This window comes from Amblyomma mixtum, chromosome 2 (genome assembly GCF_055824585.1).
Source record: "Amblyomma mixtum isolate Tamu chromosome 2, ASM5582458v1, whole genome shotgun sequence".
Classification (NCBI taxonomy): domain Eukaryota; kingdom Metazoa; phylum Arthropoda; class Arachnida; order Ixodida; family Ixodidae; genus Amblyomma; species Amblyomma mixtum.
Window position 1 is genome coordinate 257,629,827 of NC_143013.1, and position 16,039 is coordinate 257,645,865.

Genomic DNA, 16,039 nt, shown 5'->3' on the forward strand with positions numbered 1-16,039 from the left:
TGCGCCTCTGCGTTGCCCCTGCCGGATGGAGCATCACGCGGTCATGTTCCGAAACATTAAGGAAACGCATGTCCGCTTCAACCGCTGAATATTTCGCGCTTATACGTCTTCTACAGATATATACATTTTTATACCACTCTGATATTACGTTGGTCTACAATATTTCTGAACAGTCTGAACGAACATATACCTTATTGGCTATGAATGGTGAAAGTGGACTCCATGGAACGTTCGAAAGGCGCAGCGGTTTAGGCAGATGTTTGTTTGAAATTTTGAAAGAATGCTGCAAGACATGGTATTGCAGACTGCGGCAGCCTTTTTTTTTTCTTCACCACCAGCTTCATTCTACCGTTAGTGCTTATGTGTGCATTTTTTCATGTATGAACCGACTGTTACTGTTTACAAGCTACAAGTTCACCTAAAAAACTCAGTAAGCGCCATGGTAGCTATCGTCACGGTGTCTCTCTACAAGGCACCCGAACCTAGCGTTCAGCAGTGCTGCTTGCATTTGTGACAATGCGGTGAGAAGTGCGCAGGACCTCGTGGAGAGAAGCTGCATTGTTCCGACTCGCGTACTCTGTTTCCAAAAAGCAGTGACCTTGTTTATAGTTTCGCTTTCCTATGCCGCGCGGCAACACAAATGCTGGTCGCAAGTCTGCGGAGTGTACTGTTTATGTGGTCATTGTAAACTCTGATGGTTGGTGCACGAGGATTTTTGTATTGCGTATGCCACTGAGCAGCCCTTTCAGCATTGATGTAGGGCCCCAATTTACTTCAATATCGAGACTGAACCCTACGCCGCAAGTGCTGCAGCCTGAGGAAACGCCAAAGGCTACAATGTCACTGTTTTTTCTTTAGTTCGAATGTTAGCGTACTGTTCCTAAGACTGTTTCCGAAACGTTTTATGGAGACGTTGGAAAAAGAAACATAAACATAAAGTGCTGCTGTGAAAAAAAAGCAGTGGGAAACGTTCCGGGACACAGTGCTTGAAATGGACTTGCAATGTTTTTTTTTTATATATGTGATTTCACAAATATTACGTCTGGAACACAATATTAAAGCAACGTTTAGTTTGAACGTTATTCTAATGTCTACGATGCAGCAAAGTTTTTTAACATAGCATTTAGAACGCTGCATTAGCATCTTGTTTACATTAGATATCAAACTAATGTTTGGTACAACGCATAAAATTATTTGTTAAGTTTTTTAACATTGTTACAATGTTCCAGTGTAGAATGTAACATAACTTCCATATAAACACATTATTCTAATGCTCGGAACTAACTGGAAGGAGAGACCGCTACACGGTGACCACGTGGTTAAAAAGCGGCTTCAGCAGGTGTATCCTGCGCCTCGGTAAAAGCATCGGTGGCATCCGGGAGTGGGTTTTAAAATTTGCTCACGAGATCAACGCCTAATATGTGTGTCGGTAAAGTTCTGAGTTAATATATCCAACCCTTTTATATCGGGCTTTGCAGCTAACTGTAACCGTGATTTAAAAAAGTCAGGTGTGTTCTATGCGCACGCCTCAGCAGCACTCACCTAGTTTAGCACCGAGTGTTGTTGAGAGCCGTGTGGCCTAGTCTGCAGATTTTTTATTTTTTTGAGAAATCAGGTTATAAAGACTAATTAGTTAAGCTTTTAAATATTGGCTTGCCAATATGCACAGTACTCTGTGCATGTTGACGTAGAATGATGATGCTGGCACTACCAAGGGTCGAACGCTGGCGGGGGTGAAATCTTGATCCCCATATCCAAGCAATACATGGTGGTCATGCGCAAATGCATCGACCAAGATGACGCGGGGTCGAAATGAAATTTCGTGCGCGCGTGAAAAGACGTTCTGACATCCTCCGAATTTCGTGCCACGGACGGCGACACACGGCTGATGGAGGCTTTTGTTCTAAAGGGATATAAAATTTTTCGCATCAAAATTGCCATTGGCGTAGATCAACTGCTAACCCACTGGCATGCTTCCTTACGCAAATGGCACCTTGTAAACATTTCAGTCAGCAGTTTTTCAAGGCAATGTGTTAATTCCGAATTAACACTTTTTCTGAAACCAATATAACTAATTAGTCTGTACTCCTTAACTAATCTTGAAGGAAGAAAAATACTGCAGACTAGTCCACAGTAATCTCGACAGCACTGTTTGTTTTACTCGCCAATAGCGCACTGTCTTTCTTTAAGAATTTGGTTACATTTAGCTGGGACATCCGGTATAGTCAGAAAACATTTGATTCTGTCGAAACGTCAGCAGTCATGCAGGCTTTGCGCAGTCACGGTGTAGAAAAGACACATGTAAAGGTTCTGTAAAAAAAAAAATCTACAGCGACTACACAGCCACCATACGAGAGTGTAAGGGAGCAGAATGGGCCAGGGGACGAACGTGAGTTAATGATAACTATAATTAAAATAAAAAATGAGAATGCTCAGGACATACACTGCGAAAGCAGGATAACGGAATAGATTTTGAGAGCAGGCAAGCATGGCGGGGGGTGGCAGGGAGTCGGGCAGGCCAGTTGAATTAACTTATCCCCCCCCCCCCCCCCCTCTCCAACTCTTCAAACCAGAAATTTTACATAGGAGAATCATGCTGAACCCCATTTTTCTAATCCGCCCCTGTGCAAAACGAGGTCCAACGATGAGAAATTATAATGTTCGGATTGCGGTTATGGGATTCTGTTCAAATGTCTTGAAGGTGAGTTCTGAAGTATTCTGCATTACAAATGCCTTTTGCTGCAGCCGATAGAGATGTTTATGTAATTTCTTGTATTGATATATATAAAGGCCTCTTGTGCCACCGCGGTGGCTCAGTGGTAACGGCGCTCAGCTGCTGACCCAAAAGACGCGGGTTCGATCCCGGCCGCGGCGATCGAATTTCAATGGAGACGAAATTCTAGAAGCCCGTGTACTGTGCGATGTCAGTGCACGTTGAAAAACCCCAGGTGGTCGAAATTTCCGGAGCCCTTCACTACGACGTCCCTCATAGCCTGAGTCGCTTTGGAACGTTAAACCCCATAAAACAAACCAAACCAGAAAGGCCTTTTGTATCGCGTGGGTTTCCAGGCTGCTACTTTTTATGGGAGGGTTAGAAAACGGGCCAGCTGTGTGCGCGCGATTGTTGTTGTCTGTCCAGGTGCATATATTTGCGCACGCGTAAGACCCAATGTTAGAGCCTGTGGCGTCTGTGGATTACATATCTATGTCCTGTCTCTACGGTGATTCTTTGCTTGTGCTTCAAGTCAACCCTCATGGAGGTGTCGTGTCATGTTCTTTGTTCCGTTTGGAAATGGGATGTCGCGCGACAGGGGCACGAAGTGAGCAGCGACGTGCCAATCGGCGACCGAAAGCGGCGCGCAGCTGGGTTCGGCTGGCTGGCCTATGCGCGGCCGATGGCCACCGTCACCGCAGGCAAGCGGCTAAGTCAGAAAGCGAAACTATGCGGTCAGGCTATGATTTGGCCTTGCGAAGAGGGCTCTCCAATCATCGTGACACCTGCCGCTTCGCGCACATCAGAGAACGCCGCACGGTATGCCAAACAATAGGCAAGATAGGTTTACACGATCGCATGCCTTGCCGATCGCTCCTAGACTTGGTCCCTATCCAGGAGTCCGAAGCGAAATTCGACAGGCGGACTTTCCTGCATATTGAACTTTACCCAAACAAGATGGCGGAGATCTCGCGAGAAAAGTTGTGAAGGCGACTGGAAGCGCTCCATGGGTGTAGACTTTTAACCCCTTCACGTGCTGCATGCACATCATTTCGGTTCAACACAAACATTGGCCGCCGCGGTGGCTCAGTGGTTATGGTGCTCGGCTGCTGACCGGAAAGACGCGGGTACGATCCCGGCCGCGGTGGTCGAATTTCGATGGAGGCGAAATTCTAGCGGCCCGCGTTCTGTGCGATGTCAGTGCACGTTAAAGAACCCCAGGTGGTCGAAATTTCCTGAGCCCTTCACTACGGCGTCCCTCATAGCCTGAGTCGCTTTGGGACGTTAAACCCCCATAAACCATAAACTAATATTAGATTGGTATTCCATTCGGTTTGGAAAAAGTACTGTTCGCACAAGTCCACAGTAAAAGCAAAACTTATTCCACTCGCTCCACCAAGCGGTGAGTCACGCTTCCAGTACGTCGGTGGCCGTTCTCGGCAAGGGGCTATGAAACACCTTCCGAGGAGAGCACATCAACTCGCTCAATCACTGCATTGTGTTGGCATGAACACCTGAGCCAAATAAAGCATTTGTAAACAGGGCAGAGGGCCCACAATCACTAGATGTATTTGGCGAGCCCTTCCCGGTGACTTTGTCATGCTCGCAGTTGAGAGGTGCCTATTGGTTAATTCTTTGAGACGTCAGGCAGCTACCATGGCTGCGGCCAATAAGCCGCGTAGGTCTAGCGGGTCAGGAAGCTCCGCCCCCAGAGGTGGGGCCAGCGGAGGAGCGCCGACCTTCCAGCGTGCAAAGAGTGTCGAGAGGAAAGGCACGAAGATGCTGAAATTCGAATTTTTGACTACAGTTCTCAGCTTCTACAAAGCGCATAAAAAAAAATTCTTGATGGACAATAATCGTGAAGCGGCGCGCTTTAACATCCCAGGCATACCGCAACTTTTAGAGCCCCTTTAAACGAGCCGTCACCTTGCACGGAGTCGTCGGATTGGTGCGCGAGTTCGATGTCACCGAAAAGTATGTAAAGTAGCGAGACTGCGTTTTCGCGTGCAATAGCAACGCCAAGCCTTCCGTGGCCCTGATTATACTGCCTTTAATGTGCGACATCAGCAGGGCTGCGATAGTCGAGAGAGCCTGCCGAAATTTCATCATGCCTTCAAGACGCGCATATTCTACAGCTGGAACCGCATGGAGCGTTTTTCGCGAGCGAAAAACGCGACGCGCGGCAAACGCCCGCGTTGCCGCCGACGCGCGAGCACCCGCACGAGAAAAATGAAGCGGCGCTGTCGCGCCGCGTTTTTTTCCGGTTGCCAGACCACACCACTGCCAACGAGGTGAATTATCTGTTACCGCATATGTAATATGCCATTTAAGTTACAGGGCACTACAATAAAAACAATCTTCATGTAATTATACCTCGTTAAAGGTTGTCTTGTGCATGTTGGCCGAACACTACGCGCGAACGAACACGATGCGTGAATGCACGTGGCTCTCTGGACGTGCAAGCCAGCTCCTCCGAGGAAAGAGCAAAGTTCCCCCAAAAAGGTGCCGCCGAGATGCGCGGAGAGCAGAGCCATCTGTTGGCAAACCGAAAAACCAAAATGACACGTGCCTGCACGCTGATTGGTGGACGCTGGCCGTGACGTCAGTGGACGCGCAGCGCGAGGCGTTTTTTTCTACAAGCGTAGAACCACGCGGCGGCGCGATTTCATGTTGGATTATGCTGGGCACGCGTCAGAATAACGCGCGCGTCCCACCATCCGCGCGGCAATCGCGCCCAAAAACGCGCCATGCGGTTCCAGCTTACACCGTTTCCTCGGGACGATGCTAACGATGCATCGATTCCGCGTTCGGTACGCAAGTCTGCGGCGAGGAGTTTGACTGCTCGGCCGCTGCTCCAATAGGTTGACCGGTATTTGTGGCTCGAATTAGTTGGCCAATGCGGCATTTTTTTTTTGTCGCGTCAACCAATATGCCAGTTAATACGTCATAATGTTTCGTTTGGTTTATGGGGGTTTAACGTCCCAAAACGACTCAGGCTATGAGGGTCGCCTTAGTAAAGCGCTCCGGAAATTTCGACCACCTGGGGTTCTTTAACGAGCACTGACCTCGCACAGTACACGGGCCTCTAGAATTTTGCCTCCATTGAAATTCGACCGCAGCGGCCGGGATATATGTCACAATGTGTCTGTCTCCATGTGATACTTATTTCTAATGCGAATATTCGATTATAACGCCAGTGACTTCACTTCTATTATCGGTAAAAAGAAAAACATGATGGGTGCACGACGCGATAGCTTTAATTGGCTCATACTCATAGATGAATATTTAGTCATTCTCTACTTCCCATTCATAGATCCCTGGGAGTCCTCGTACCACTCCTGGTGCAGTGGTGCTGCGGTTAAGAGATGCGGCACTGCCCCGCGATGGAAGGTGCTGCCACCGGTGGGGCTTTTGCGACCCAGGTTGCTCATCTGGAGCAACCTCTCTCGAGCACCCATTAATTTCACTGCCACTTGTAGTGCAAGGCTAGGTTCGAGGAAAGGCTCCTTTCAAAGAGGTGTTATGCGTGAACATAACACCTCTTTGAAAGGGGCCCCTTCCTCGAACCTAGCCTTGCACTACAAAGAATGTAATAGTAACACCTCCGCGCCTGCTGCCCAACAATGTTTTCCACTTTTTAACGACACAAAGGTCTTGTACAATAACAAAGATAGATTAACTAGGGAAATTAGCGAAGCATTTCATATTCAGAAAAACCACAACACATGCGTAAGCACTCCATCCGTCTTCGTTCATGACTGTGAGATATCGTTTCTTGAAGATCATGGCTGATTGTAACATCTAATCAGTGTTGTTGGCGTCGATCATGCGTGCTCCTGGTTGTTTGTAGAGTATATTTTTTTCGTGTTCCGTGCAATAAACCTTCAGTTGCTAGTCAGCGCCTGTCCCGTCGTCTTCTTTTCTTGTGTCCCAGTTCCTGCGCTGTTTTTTTCTCAAGATGTACCAACTCGCCGTTTTACTACACCACATGGTATGGTCATGTCAAAAGAATCCGAACATAGCATAGAAAACCCTTAGCGTAAGCAGTGGTGTTACCAAGCTCGTACACAGACTGTACAGTCACTACCCAATGGGCACACACTCCCTTGTACATCTCTGGCCCTTTCCATCAGCTGTTGAGCCAATGTGCACTAGAACACCAGTGGACGTCCCCAGGATGTTCAATGCAGTTTCAGTGCCCATTGGTCCAGCAGCTGACGGAAAGGGACAGGGCAGCAGCAGCTCTGTATTCACATCAACGCAAACTAAGCCGCGCGTTCGTGGTTTGAACATGAGTCAGCCACAATGCGAGCCACAGCGGCGAAATTCCCCAGCTTTTACGTCGAACGCACAAGTACATGTGCATGCACTCATAGGTAGGCAAGAGAACTTTTAAAGGGACTCTGAAATGATTTCGAAGGGCATATTGTAGTGTAGCAGATCTATAGAGGGTCTTTGTGGCCAACAGCCAAATTTGAAATGAAAGCTCAGGGTGGACCCTATAATTTCGAGATTTTAAAAAATTGCTGCGAACTAACCGCAGGGGCGACGCCTCAATGTGTGGGATCCCCTACCCCGATGACGTCAGTGGGCTGGCTGAACGAGCGAAGGCTCTCCCATTCTGCCCACTGACGTCATCAATGTAGGGGTGAGCCTTTCAAAACCTTCCTATAGTAAACTATAGCGTCCAGTCAGCTTTCAAGTTTGGAATATCCTCAAAGACCATCTCTGATCTACTGTACTAAAAATATGCCCAAAACAGGTTCAGGGTCCCTTTAAGGCTGGCCCGGTTAACCTTACTTGCAGCAGGCGGGCGCAGGCGTTCTCTTCTACACTGGACGCCGTTCAACTGCCATACACAGCTGTCGCCGCAAGGAAAGATCCACGCACGTAAACTCTTCAAGCAACTGTTTTATTTCATTGCACTTTTTATCTTTTTGGGCCCGTTCATCCCCTTCACAAATGCAACGGGGGAGGCCAAAAGGGGGAGGGGGGCTGTCGTTGCTGCGCGAAAGAGGCCAAACCAATCGAAAGACGAACCGCATCGCGTTAGAAAGTCTCTGGCATCGGGCGAGGCGAAGTACACAGCGCGCCGGTGAACAACGTCCTTCGTTCGCTACGGGTACGCCAACACTCCAGCAGCAAGCGCACGTCAGCGCGCTCCCGGTGTGCGCTCTCCGAATGTGGAATGTTCAGCGAACAGGCTAAAGTTTGGCTAGGAAAGCAGTGGGACGTGTAAGAAAAAAGAGAAGAAAATAGCCTCCAACCGTCTAATTGTAAACGACCGCCTCCAGTGGGAGGAATGCCAGAACTTGCGTTTTTTTTTTATCAGAACACGCCGGCCAGTGGCGTAGCATGCATACTTTTTCTTGCATTCAGACTCGACAAAACGCAAGAGGCCAAATTCAAGCCCCTGGTCACAAAAAAAAAAAATGCACACGAATGTGCGCTCGTGTACACGCATCTGTTACGCACTATCTTTACTTTCAGGTCACATCACCCGACGTGCCTCCTTTAAATCGCCTCTTCGCAGACTAGTGAATACTTTATACGCTCGTTTAACGCTCTCTCTTTCAAACAACACTGAAAACAAAACAAAACAAGAACGCTATTATGCTCCTCTGTTTCTGCATCAGGCACGACACAGCCAAGGCAGTCCATAGCTTCTTCCATGCCCACGAAAAGAATGACTTGCAAGAACAAACAAGTGCAGGGAGACTTCTGAACAAGGCCGGTGGGTGCCAAAACTCGCTTCACTATTCATCAACCCGGGGAACATTGAGTCTTCCATTTTCCTCTTGGTAACTCTGGGGGTACAGAGTCGATCCCAGGAGGAAACTGCGCTGCTCTCGCTGGTGGCTGCAGCTTCAAGCTACCTGTTCCCAGTCGAGCACTCTAAACGCGGCTGTCGCAGATGTGGTACCACGAACAGCACAAGCTGCAATTGGAAGAACCATGCCAACAGAAGTCCACTCCGATATGTTACCAAAAGGAAGAGTCTCTGCATCTCTTCATCACAATTCAAATGAGGGCAGCCAACAGCTGTGCCAGCAATGGGGAGAATAAGGATTTTTTTTACCCTGACCTATATTTTTTTTAGTTTTGTTCCATCACAGGTCACCACCAGAGAAACCTGTGCGCTGTCACGACAAGAAGCACACTGCCCCACCAGTGGAATCTTAAACTACGGCAACAATAATTATATAATAAATAATGTGCAACACCACTTTGCAAAAATGGCGCTGGTAGTAGACTCTATAGAGCGAAGAAAAAATATTAAAATGTGGCAAAGTCATCACAACGTTGTCAAGCACAGGAAAAAAAAAAAGGAAAGGATCAGGCTTGACCTGTGCATAAAAACTCATTCCGGCGTTCGGGAAGGCATGGAAAAAAAAAAGCATTCATCCTTCAACCTCACACCAGCAACACATTTGCACCACAAAACTAGCACGGAATACTTGCAGGCTCTTGAGAAAAAAAAAAGTGCTTTGAGCGTTTTTTTCCCCTGTGCCAATCGTAAGGCAAGAGAGACCAGTCACACATCCGATGCAAACTTTCCCACACCCACAACAAGATATTTTGACCCCAGAGACGAATTATGGCAGCAGTCTGTTGACAATAAATCTCAATTAAAAAAAAACGGACATGCCTAAAGTGCCACATGAGTATAAGGAACATGCACACACAGCTAAACCCCAACCATTCACAAAGTGACACGCCATTCAACACACCAAGCAGCAGGACAGAGCCATTCCAGAACGCCGAGGAAAAGTCTTGCATCTTTTCGTCCCCTACGTAACAACCAAACAGGAACTTCGTTCTCTGCATCGCCTAATTCCAACAAATACCCCCGTTCTCTCAACCCCCCTCCCCAAAGTAATTTAAGATTTCTTGCATGATGCCTATCGTTCATAGCCACAGCTATCCACTCCATTTATCCTTCTAAGCAGTCTGCCACCACAGTATTCCAGGGCATCACTGTCCACACACACACTGCCCACACTGTGTAAGTCGCGCTCCTTAGGAGATGCCTACCCGTGATGCTGCAGTCTCTGCCCCTTCCAAGAGAATGTGCAAGCTCTCTAAATTTTTCAAAGAGTAGTACAGTCACTTTCAAACCGAAGGAAGTGGGAGAGAGAGAGGGAGAGGTGTTCAGAGAACAGAAATAGAGAGCAACAACAACAATCTGTAGTTTCCGTCGGGCACCACCACTCGCACGTAGAGTCTGTCTGCGTGATGCTGAGCAAGCGCTTTTTGTAGTCCCTACAGCAATCAACAAAGGGTCACAAGAGACACGAAGGGGCAGGAAGGGCACGACAGGCACACTTTTTTTTCTTCTTCGCTGCACCCAGCACACTCCCACGTTTATTACCACCAGTTCACCTTTCCCACTGAAAAGATGGGAGCACAAGGAGGGTGGTATCTCGCCTGCAAGAAGTCTGTGCATAGCCACACCCCACCGCCGCACATCAATGTCATCACCTTCCCTCGCAATGGCATCACAGAAAACAAAACCGAGGATGTGCAGCGCACACACTGGTCAGTTGCCGACGCTTTGTGTCAGCGGCAGCAGCAGCAGCAGCATGTGTGTTCGTGGTTGGCGTGTTGGGGGGAAAAAGAACCAGTCCCGCGCGGGCAGGAGGCAGCTCGAAGCTGAGGGGGGGGGGGGGGTCTCCTCCGTCTCAGTCAGCTCACAGCATGGGCAAAAAAGCGCAGCAGCGGCTGAATGTGCAAAAAAATGGACGAGCTGCTAAGTGCTTCACAGTCTTGCCTCATTTTGTCAAACGAGGGAGAAGTGAACGAAAGGCAACGTCGATGGAGAGCGGCTGCGCCAGCTCAGACATGGAGGAGGGTGCCCTGTTGTCTCGGTTGTCTTTTTTTTTTTTTTACAGCTGCAGCGGAAGACATTGCAGAGGCGACGAGAGCCATGCCGTGGAACCAGTGAGAGGGGCAATGAAGTACCGCAGAGAGGGATAGAGAGCCGAGTGGGAGGGAAACGGCTGAAGTGGGTCAAGCGCCACCACCCAGTCTGCCACGCACGCGCCGTCACCAACTGTCAGCCGGAACCGTGGGTCGCCGCTGCCTCTTCTCGGGCTTCACCCGCACACAAGTGCACACGCACAAACTAGCTGTTCTGTTGCCATTGGCCAGCAGATGATGCATCACAGTAGTAGAGGACCTTGGCCTTTGAGTCTGAAGAGCCTTCTGAAACACACAAAAGGTGAACAAGCGTGGTCAGTTATCTGTGAAACATGTAATGCAGTGTGGCAGCCTGATCCCTCATCAACATGTGTCCTACACCTCTTCCTACTAAGCTTTTGCCTGCTTCATACCTGGCAGTACTCTCACAATGGTAACTAACAACCAGAAGGTGCGACACGAATGGCATCCATTTTTACCGGCAGCACACACCCGCAGTTTATGGAGGGCAACATTAGTGAAAAAATTTCATTTCGTCACCGTCTTTCCATGTGCCGTGGAATAAATGAAAGCAGCCTAATTGTCACTGTGCGAATTCCACAGTAAAGCTTTGAATCTTGAGCAATAAGTCTTGGACTGAAAGAAATTCTTTTGACAAAACCACCTTCCATAAACTCCCGACAGCGAGCGTTACACCGCTGGTAATCTTAAAAAGGTGCACTGAAGAGGAATCTGAACTCGTCTTTTTGCAGCGGGAACTTGATCTACACGTTCCTAGCATTCTTAGAAACTGCGACTTATAGCCCTGTGTGGCCGATTTCCCTAATTAAATCGAATTAACGTCCGGCTCCCGCCTTTTTTTTTTTAATTCTCCCTCGTACGGTGGGCGGAGTCGACCAACGCATGGAGTGCCCTTCAGTCAGCTTTGCTTTCGCTTCTTTTTGTTTTTTAGGTTTCCGTGAATAAATAGTTTCATTTGCAGATAATATAACCGCAAAATAAGCCCGCAGAAATAAAAATACGCGCAGACTATTTGCTACTACGGACTACTACGTATTACTCCGCCGATGGCAGAGCGGCAAGCTGCCACGGGACTGGGTGAAAGGCACTCCCCGCATTGGTAGACTCCGCCTACCGTACGAGGGAGAATTAAAAAAAAGAAAAGGCGGGAGCCGTACGTTAATTTGATTTAATTAGGGAAATGGGCCACACAGGGCAATAAATCGAAGCTTCTAAGAATGTTGGGAATGTGCAGATCGAGTTCCCGCAGCAAAAAGACGAGTTAAGATTCCTCTTCAGTGCACCTTTAATTGCACAAGTACTTGTACAAGTAAGTTGGCCACTGTTCAAATAATGATTTGTCTTCTAAACAAAATAAAACAAGGCACGTGTGGTAGGCAACAAAGAATTGGGCAGAAGTAGCAGTGGGTAAGAGGGATGCAACCTATCAGTCGCGAAGCTTTTGTGTTAAGCCTACGGGAAAGCTCTGTGCGCAGCCTGATGCAAGTGCACTGCACGACTGCCTTTTAATTAAGAATGTGTGCTTCGCCACACACAGGCATAACCCGCTTTAATCACACGGCCACTCTTGGCATGCGCACCTCTCTTCCACAAGCTCCAATGGTTTAAAACTAATGGCCAGCTTCTACTGCACATGCACCGTTCATTCCAGTGACAGGCACAAGCGACAGGTGGCAGCAGCTGGCAAGCACATGCGTGCCACTGTGCAGGTGACTGCCCCCTAGTGGAACTGGATCCCACCTGCATTGGCTATGTGCATTTATTTTCAATCAGTGTTCTGGGCAGGATATGAATTTCTGCACACTCCCCAGAGGGCACCACCACATCTTGTGAAAAAGGTGGATTGAAGAGCAGAGCGAACCCAAACTAGGCAGTGTCAGTACGGGTGAGTCTGCTGTTAAAATCAAGGCATGCAGCAACATGCCCCAGAGACATTAAAAACAGGTAGAAGTTCGCTTGTGTCGACAAAGTACCACGGTATAATCACAGATTCCATTCTCGCAAAAAACAGCTTTAAAAAGCTGGAAGGAAAGAAAAAGGAACTACAAGTAGAGCCATTGCCAGCAGATATTGTACAAAAAATGAGTGCATTAACAATAGAGAGTTTTAGTATAGCGTACGTAGACATATGCAAAGGCATAGCGTACGCTATAAAATAGCGTCAGTCGTACTGCGCATGCGCCAAACGCTATTTCAAACCGATGGCTTACGTACGTTCGCGTTACGTACGCTATTTTTCGAATTTAGCGTGCGTGCTCTTGCGTACGCCAGGAAAAATAGCGTTGTCAACATGGCGGCGCCCAAGTCCCCGCTTCGGAGAGAAAATGTCATGTTATTGGGTTTTTAAGCACATTCATTGCCCTTAAATGGAGCGTATGATATTCGCTTTGCCTCCTCTCGCCGACAGCAGCACGATTGAGAGATAAACTTGCCCTATTTTAGATTCTGTGTAACGATTCTGCCGTTCCTAACCCTAACATCGCCGACTGTGGATTGGCTTGATTTGGATTTTTATGCCAGGGTAGCCATAGCCTCGCCAAAAGTAGCCGTTTCGGCTGTAGGGCAGTAGGGGTCCGAAAGAATGCTAGTACGTACCATGACGTTCTTAAAAAACCTTGCTCGTTCGGTTACCTAAAAAAAATTTAAAAAAAGCTAGACCCTGCCCTGACTGCGCAGTGCGCGACTTATCGGGGACGCCATGCAACCGGCTATCTACGCGATAGGACTTGGATCAGCTTGGCCAGTGCCTTGGCTAACCGCGAAAAATAAGACAAAATGTTTTACATTATAACACCAGATGGCGCCACTGCGGCCTTAGCTATCGTTGCGTTCGGGCGGTTGCACGGTAAACTAAAGTGCTCTTGCGACTTCCACAGTAGCCTCCCGCTAAATGCTTGCGTATAGCGTACGCAAGCGCTCATACGCTATACTAAAACACTAATGACTTTTGGGCGAGGGTCCTAAAGACTGGACTACACAACAATTCACTTCAAAATGAAGGCAACCTGTCCTTTTCGGCAACGTCGTCACGAGTTTGAATCGACTGATGGGAAGATTTTTAAATTCAATTTCCTCTACAATAAATAGGCCGTTTGCTGCAGCACAAATGTCAACATAGCTACAAAGATTTAAAAAATCAATTTTTAATAATAACGATTGGATGGAGTGCATGAGCATCGCACAACACAGGATGCTTTAGCATTTTGCCTCCAGTGAGACGAAAAAATGCCCGCACGTTTGCATTTGTATTGTTGGCAATGAGGTTGGACTAGCACTTTTGTGTTTCTATGAAAACTATGTGCTGACCACAGAATGCAAGGTGCAGCAGTTTTCTATACACACAGCTCTCCAATGAAGGCACAATGGAAATTAAACCACTGCTTGACTCTCAGGGGTTCATTCATAGAACAACGAGACAACATGTTTTCAGCATGCTCATGTTAGTCCTGCCTAATATCGCAGCCAGCTGTCATAGTATGGTTATAGGCAGTGGAATGTGCAATACAAGCTACACGATACAGACATGAAATAATTATTCTGCCAGACGCTCCTTTTTAATTTACAAACTTGCCAAGTTGTGGGGTGCGGTTGTTGCACGAGTATTTACAGTATACACAGAGCGGTCACAGAAGATAGAACTTTGCCCTCCTTCCACAACAGCAATACCTAATGTTGTTCCACAACAGCAAAACCCACTGCGCCTCAGCAGACTTGGAATTAATTTACTGACGTTATCATTCAATCAGCAAAAACCATGCAAGTGCTGTTACTACAGGGAGGCACCAGTCTCAGCTTATTCTAGGGAAGCACGAATCTTTGAATGTCTTCCCCACAACGCTAAATGACAAGGTCAGCAGTCAGACTTCCCACAAGACGCTCAAGAAATTTCATAACCAATATCTTCCACCCATGTCTCGGAATGCACTGAATGACATCATGGTGGGCTTGCTTACCTTTTTCATAGCTCTGGCAGGCTCTCATCCACTCTGCATATGGGAAAGATATAGCAGAAAATACTTCAGACACTACAGCAATTTCACACTAATCAAACTTCACACCACATCGTCTCATGCAGTGAACCAACATGGTCTGAAAAATACGGAGCACTCATGATTTACCTAACAAAAGCTAAAGGGATACTGAACCAAACTTTTGGAGCTGCTCTTTTACATGTAAACAAGAGCTTGACTCCTAAAATTGACAAATTCGACAAGCATTTTAGCGAAAAAGGCGGATAACACGTTTTTTCGCGATTTATTGCCGTATCGTTGCACCTGGCGGCCACCTGTGAAAGCTACAACTAGACGCCACTACTCCAGCGCGCCCACCATTCCCGCCAGAGCACGATTGCCATCGCTACTCGCGGTTGTCGTCTGCTCACGGCGTTCACAGATATGTCAAGTTGTTAATCGATGCTGTCTACATACCATAACCGTATGCACGCTTGCGTACACTAAATTCAGCTATTTTTTCTGGACTTTACGCCATTTCTAACATTCTTACTTTTAAAACAGAGGCACGACGATGTTTAGACTAGTGGCGCCATCTGGTGGTGAGGAGGGGAATCACTGTCAACAAACCGACGCCCCTCTTAGCCTAAAGGGGGCAAAATCGTCACTCTAAATAAAAAAAATAAGCAAATTTATCACTCGTACGTTTTCTTATGGGCGACAGGAGACTAAGCGAAAGACCGGTGGCCCGTTTATGGCCACTGAACGCGCTAAAGAAGGCAGTAACAACGACGAAACCAGTCCGAAGCGGGGCTTTATGCATCGAAGGGCACCGCCATATTTGTCGCCTCAAGAGGGTGCCACGACGTCACGCTCCTCACCTAGAGCCGACCGGAGGGCGCGCTCATGAAACATCGAAAATAAAACCATCCGCTGAAAAATATGCGCAGTGACTACTAGATTTCGGTGTAATCCCATTCCGAGAATCTATTCTCAGCGTTTTTGTTCAATTTTAAGATTTTGCTTCAGTATCCCTTTAAGGAGTTTTATATTAACACAAATAAGTCATGCTTGTACACTTCCACATAAATGCAGCAAGCCTCCCTGCATTTCCTTCAAGCAGTGTGAGAGAAGAGTTAGAATGTCGAAGCCTGCTCCGTATAATTCCGGCTGTGACTGCAAAACCCAGAACACCACGCACACCATAGCACATTATGTATACCACCTAGGCACACCGCAAATTGCCCGCCATAGCGTGAAAAAATGCAATGTAATCAACGTATGGCAAAAGCACTACCATGGCACAGTACACAAACCACAGTTTTCCTGAAACTACGGTCCACAACTCTCTCTCACAAACAGAACAATATCTAGCTTGATGCCCCGAACATTTAAGTACTCATACCTAATCTATTATACCACGAAGATAAATGCC

General features: G+C 47.5%; 1 protein-coding gene across 2 annotated transcripts in view; it reads right to left on the reverse strand.

Annotated features, from left to right (window-relative positions):
• Positions 1–7,606: 7,606 nt before the first annotated feature.
• Positions 7,607–16,039, reverse strand: part of LOC149363657 (uncharacterized) — a 28,834-nt gene continuing 20,401 nt past the window's right edge. For both annotated transcript variants that reach the window (XM_089573631.1, XM_089573630.1), the window contains 2 exons: positions 14,608–14,640; positions 7,607–10,918 (listed from right to left, as the gene is read on the reverse strand). In XM_089573631.1, the coding sequence (XP_089429757.1) occupies positions 10,839–10,918; positions 14,608–14,640 (113 nt within the window). In that variant the 3' untranslated portion in view covers positions 7,607–10,838. The remainder of the gene's footprint in view (positions 10,919–14,607; positions 14,641–16,039) is intronic.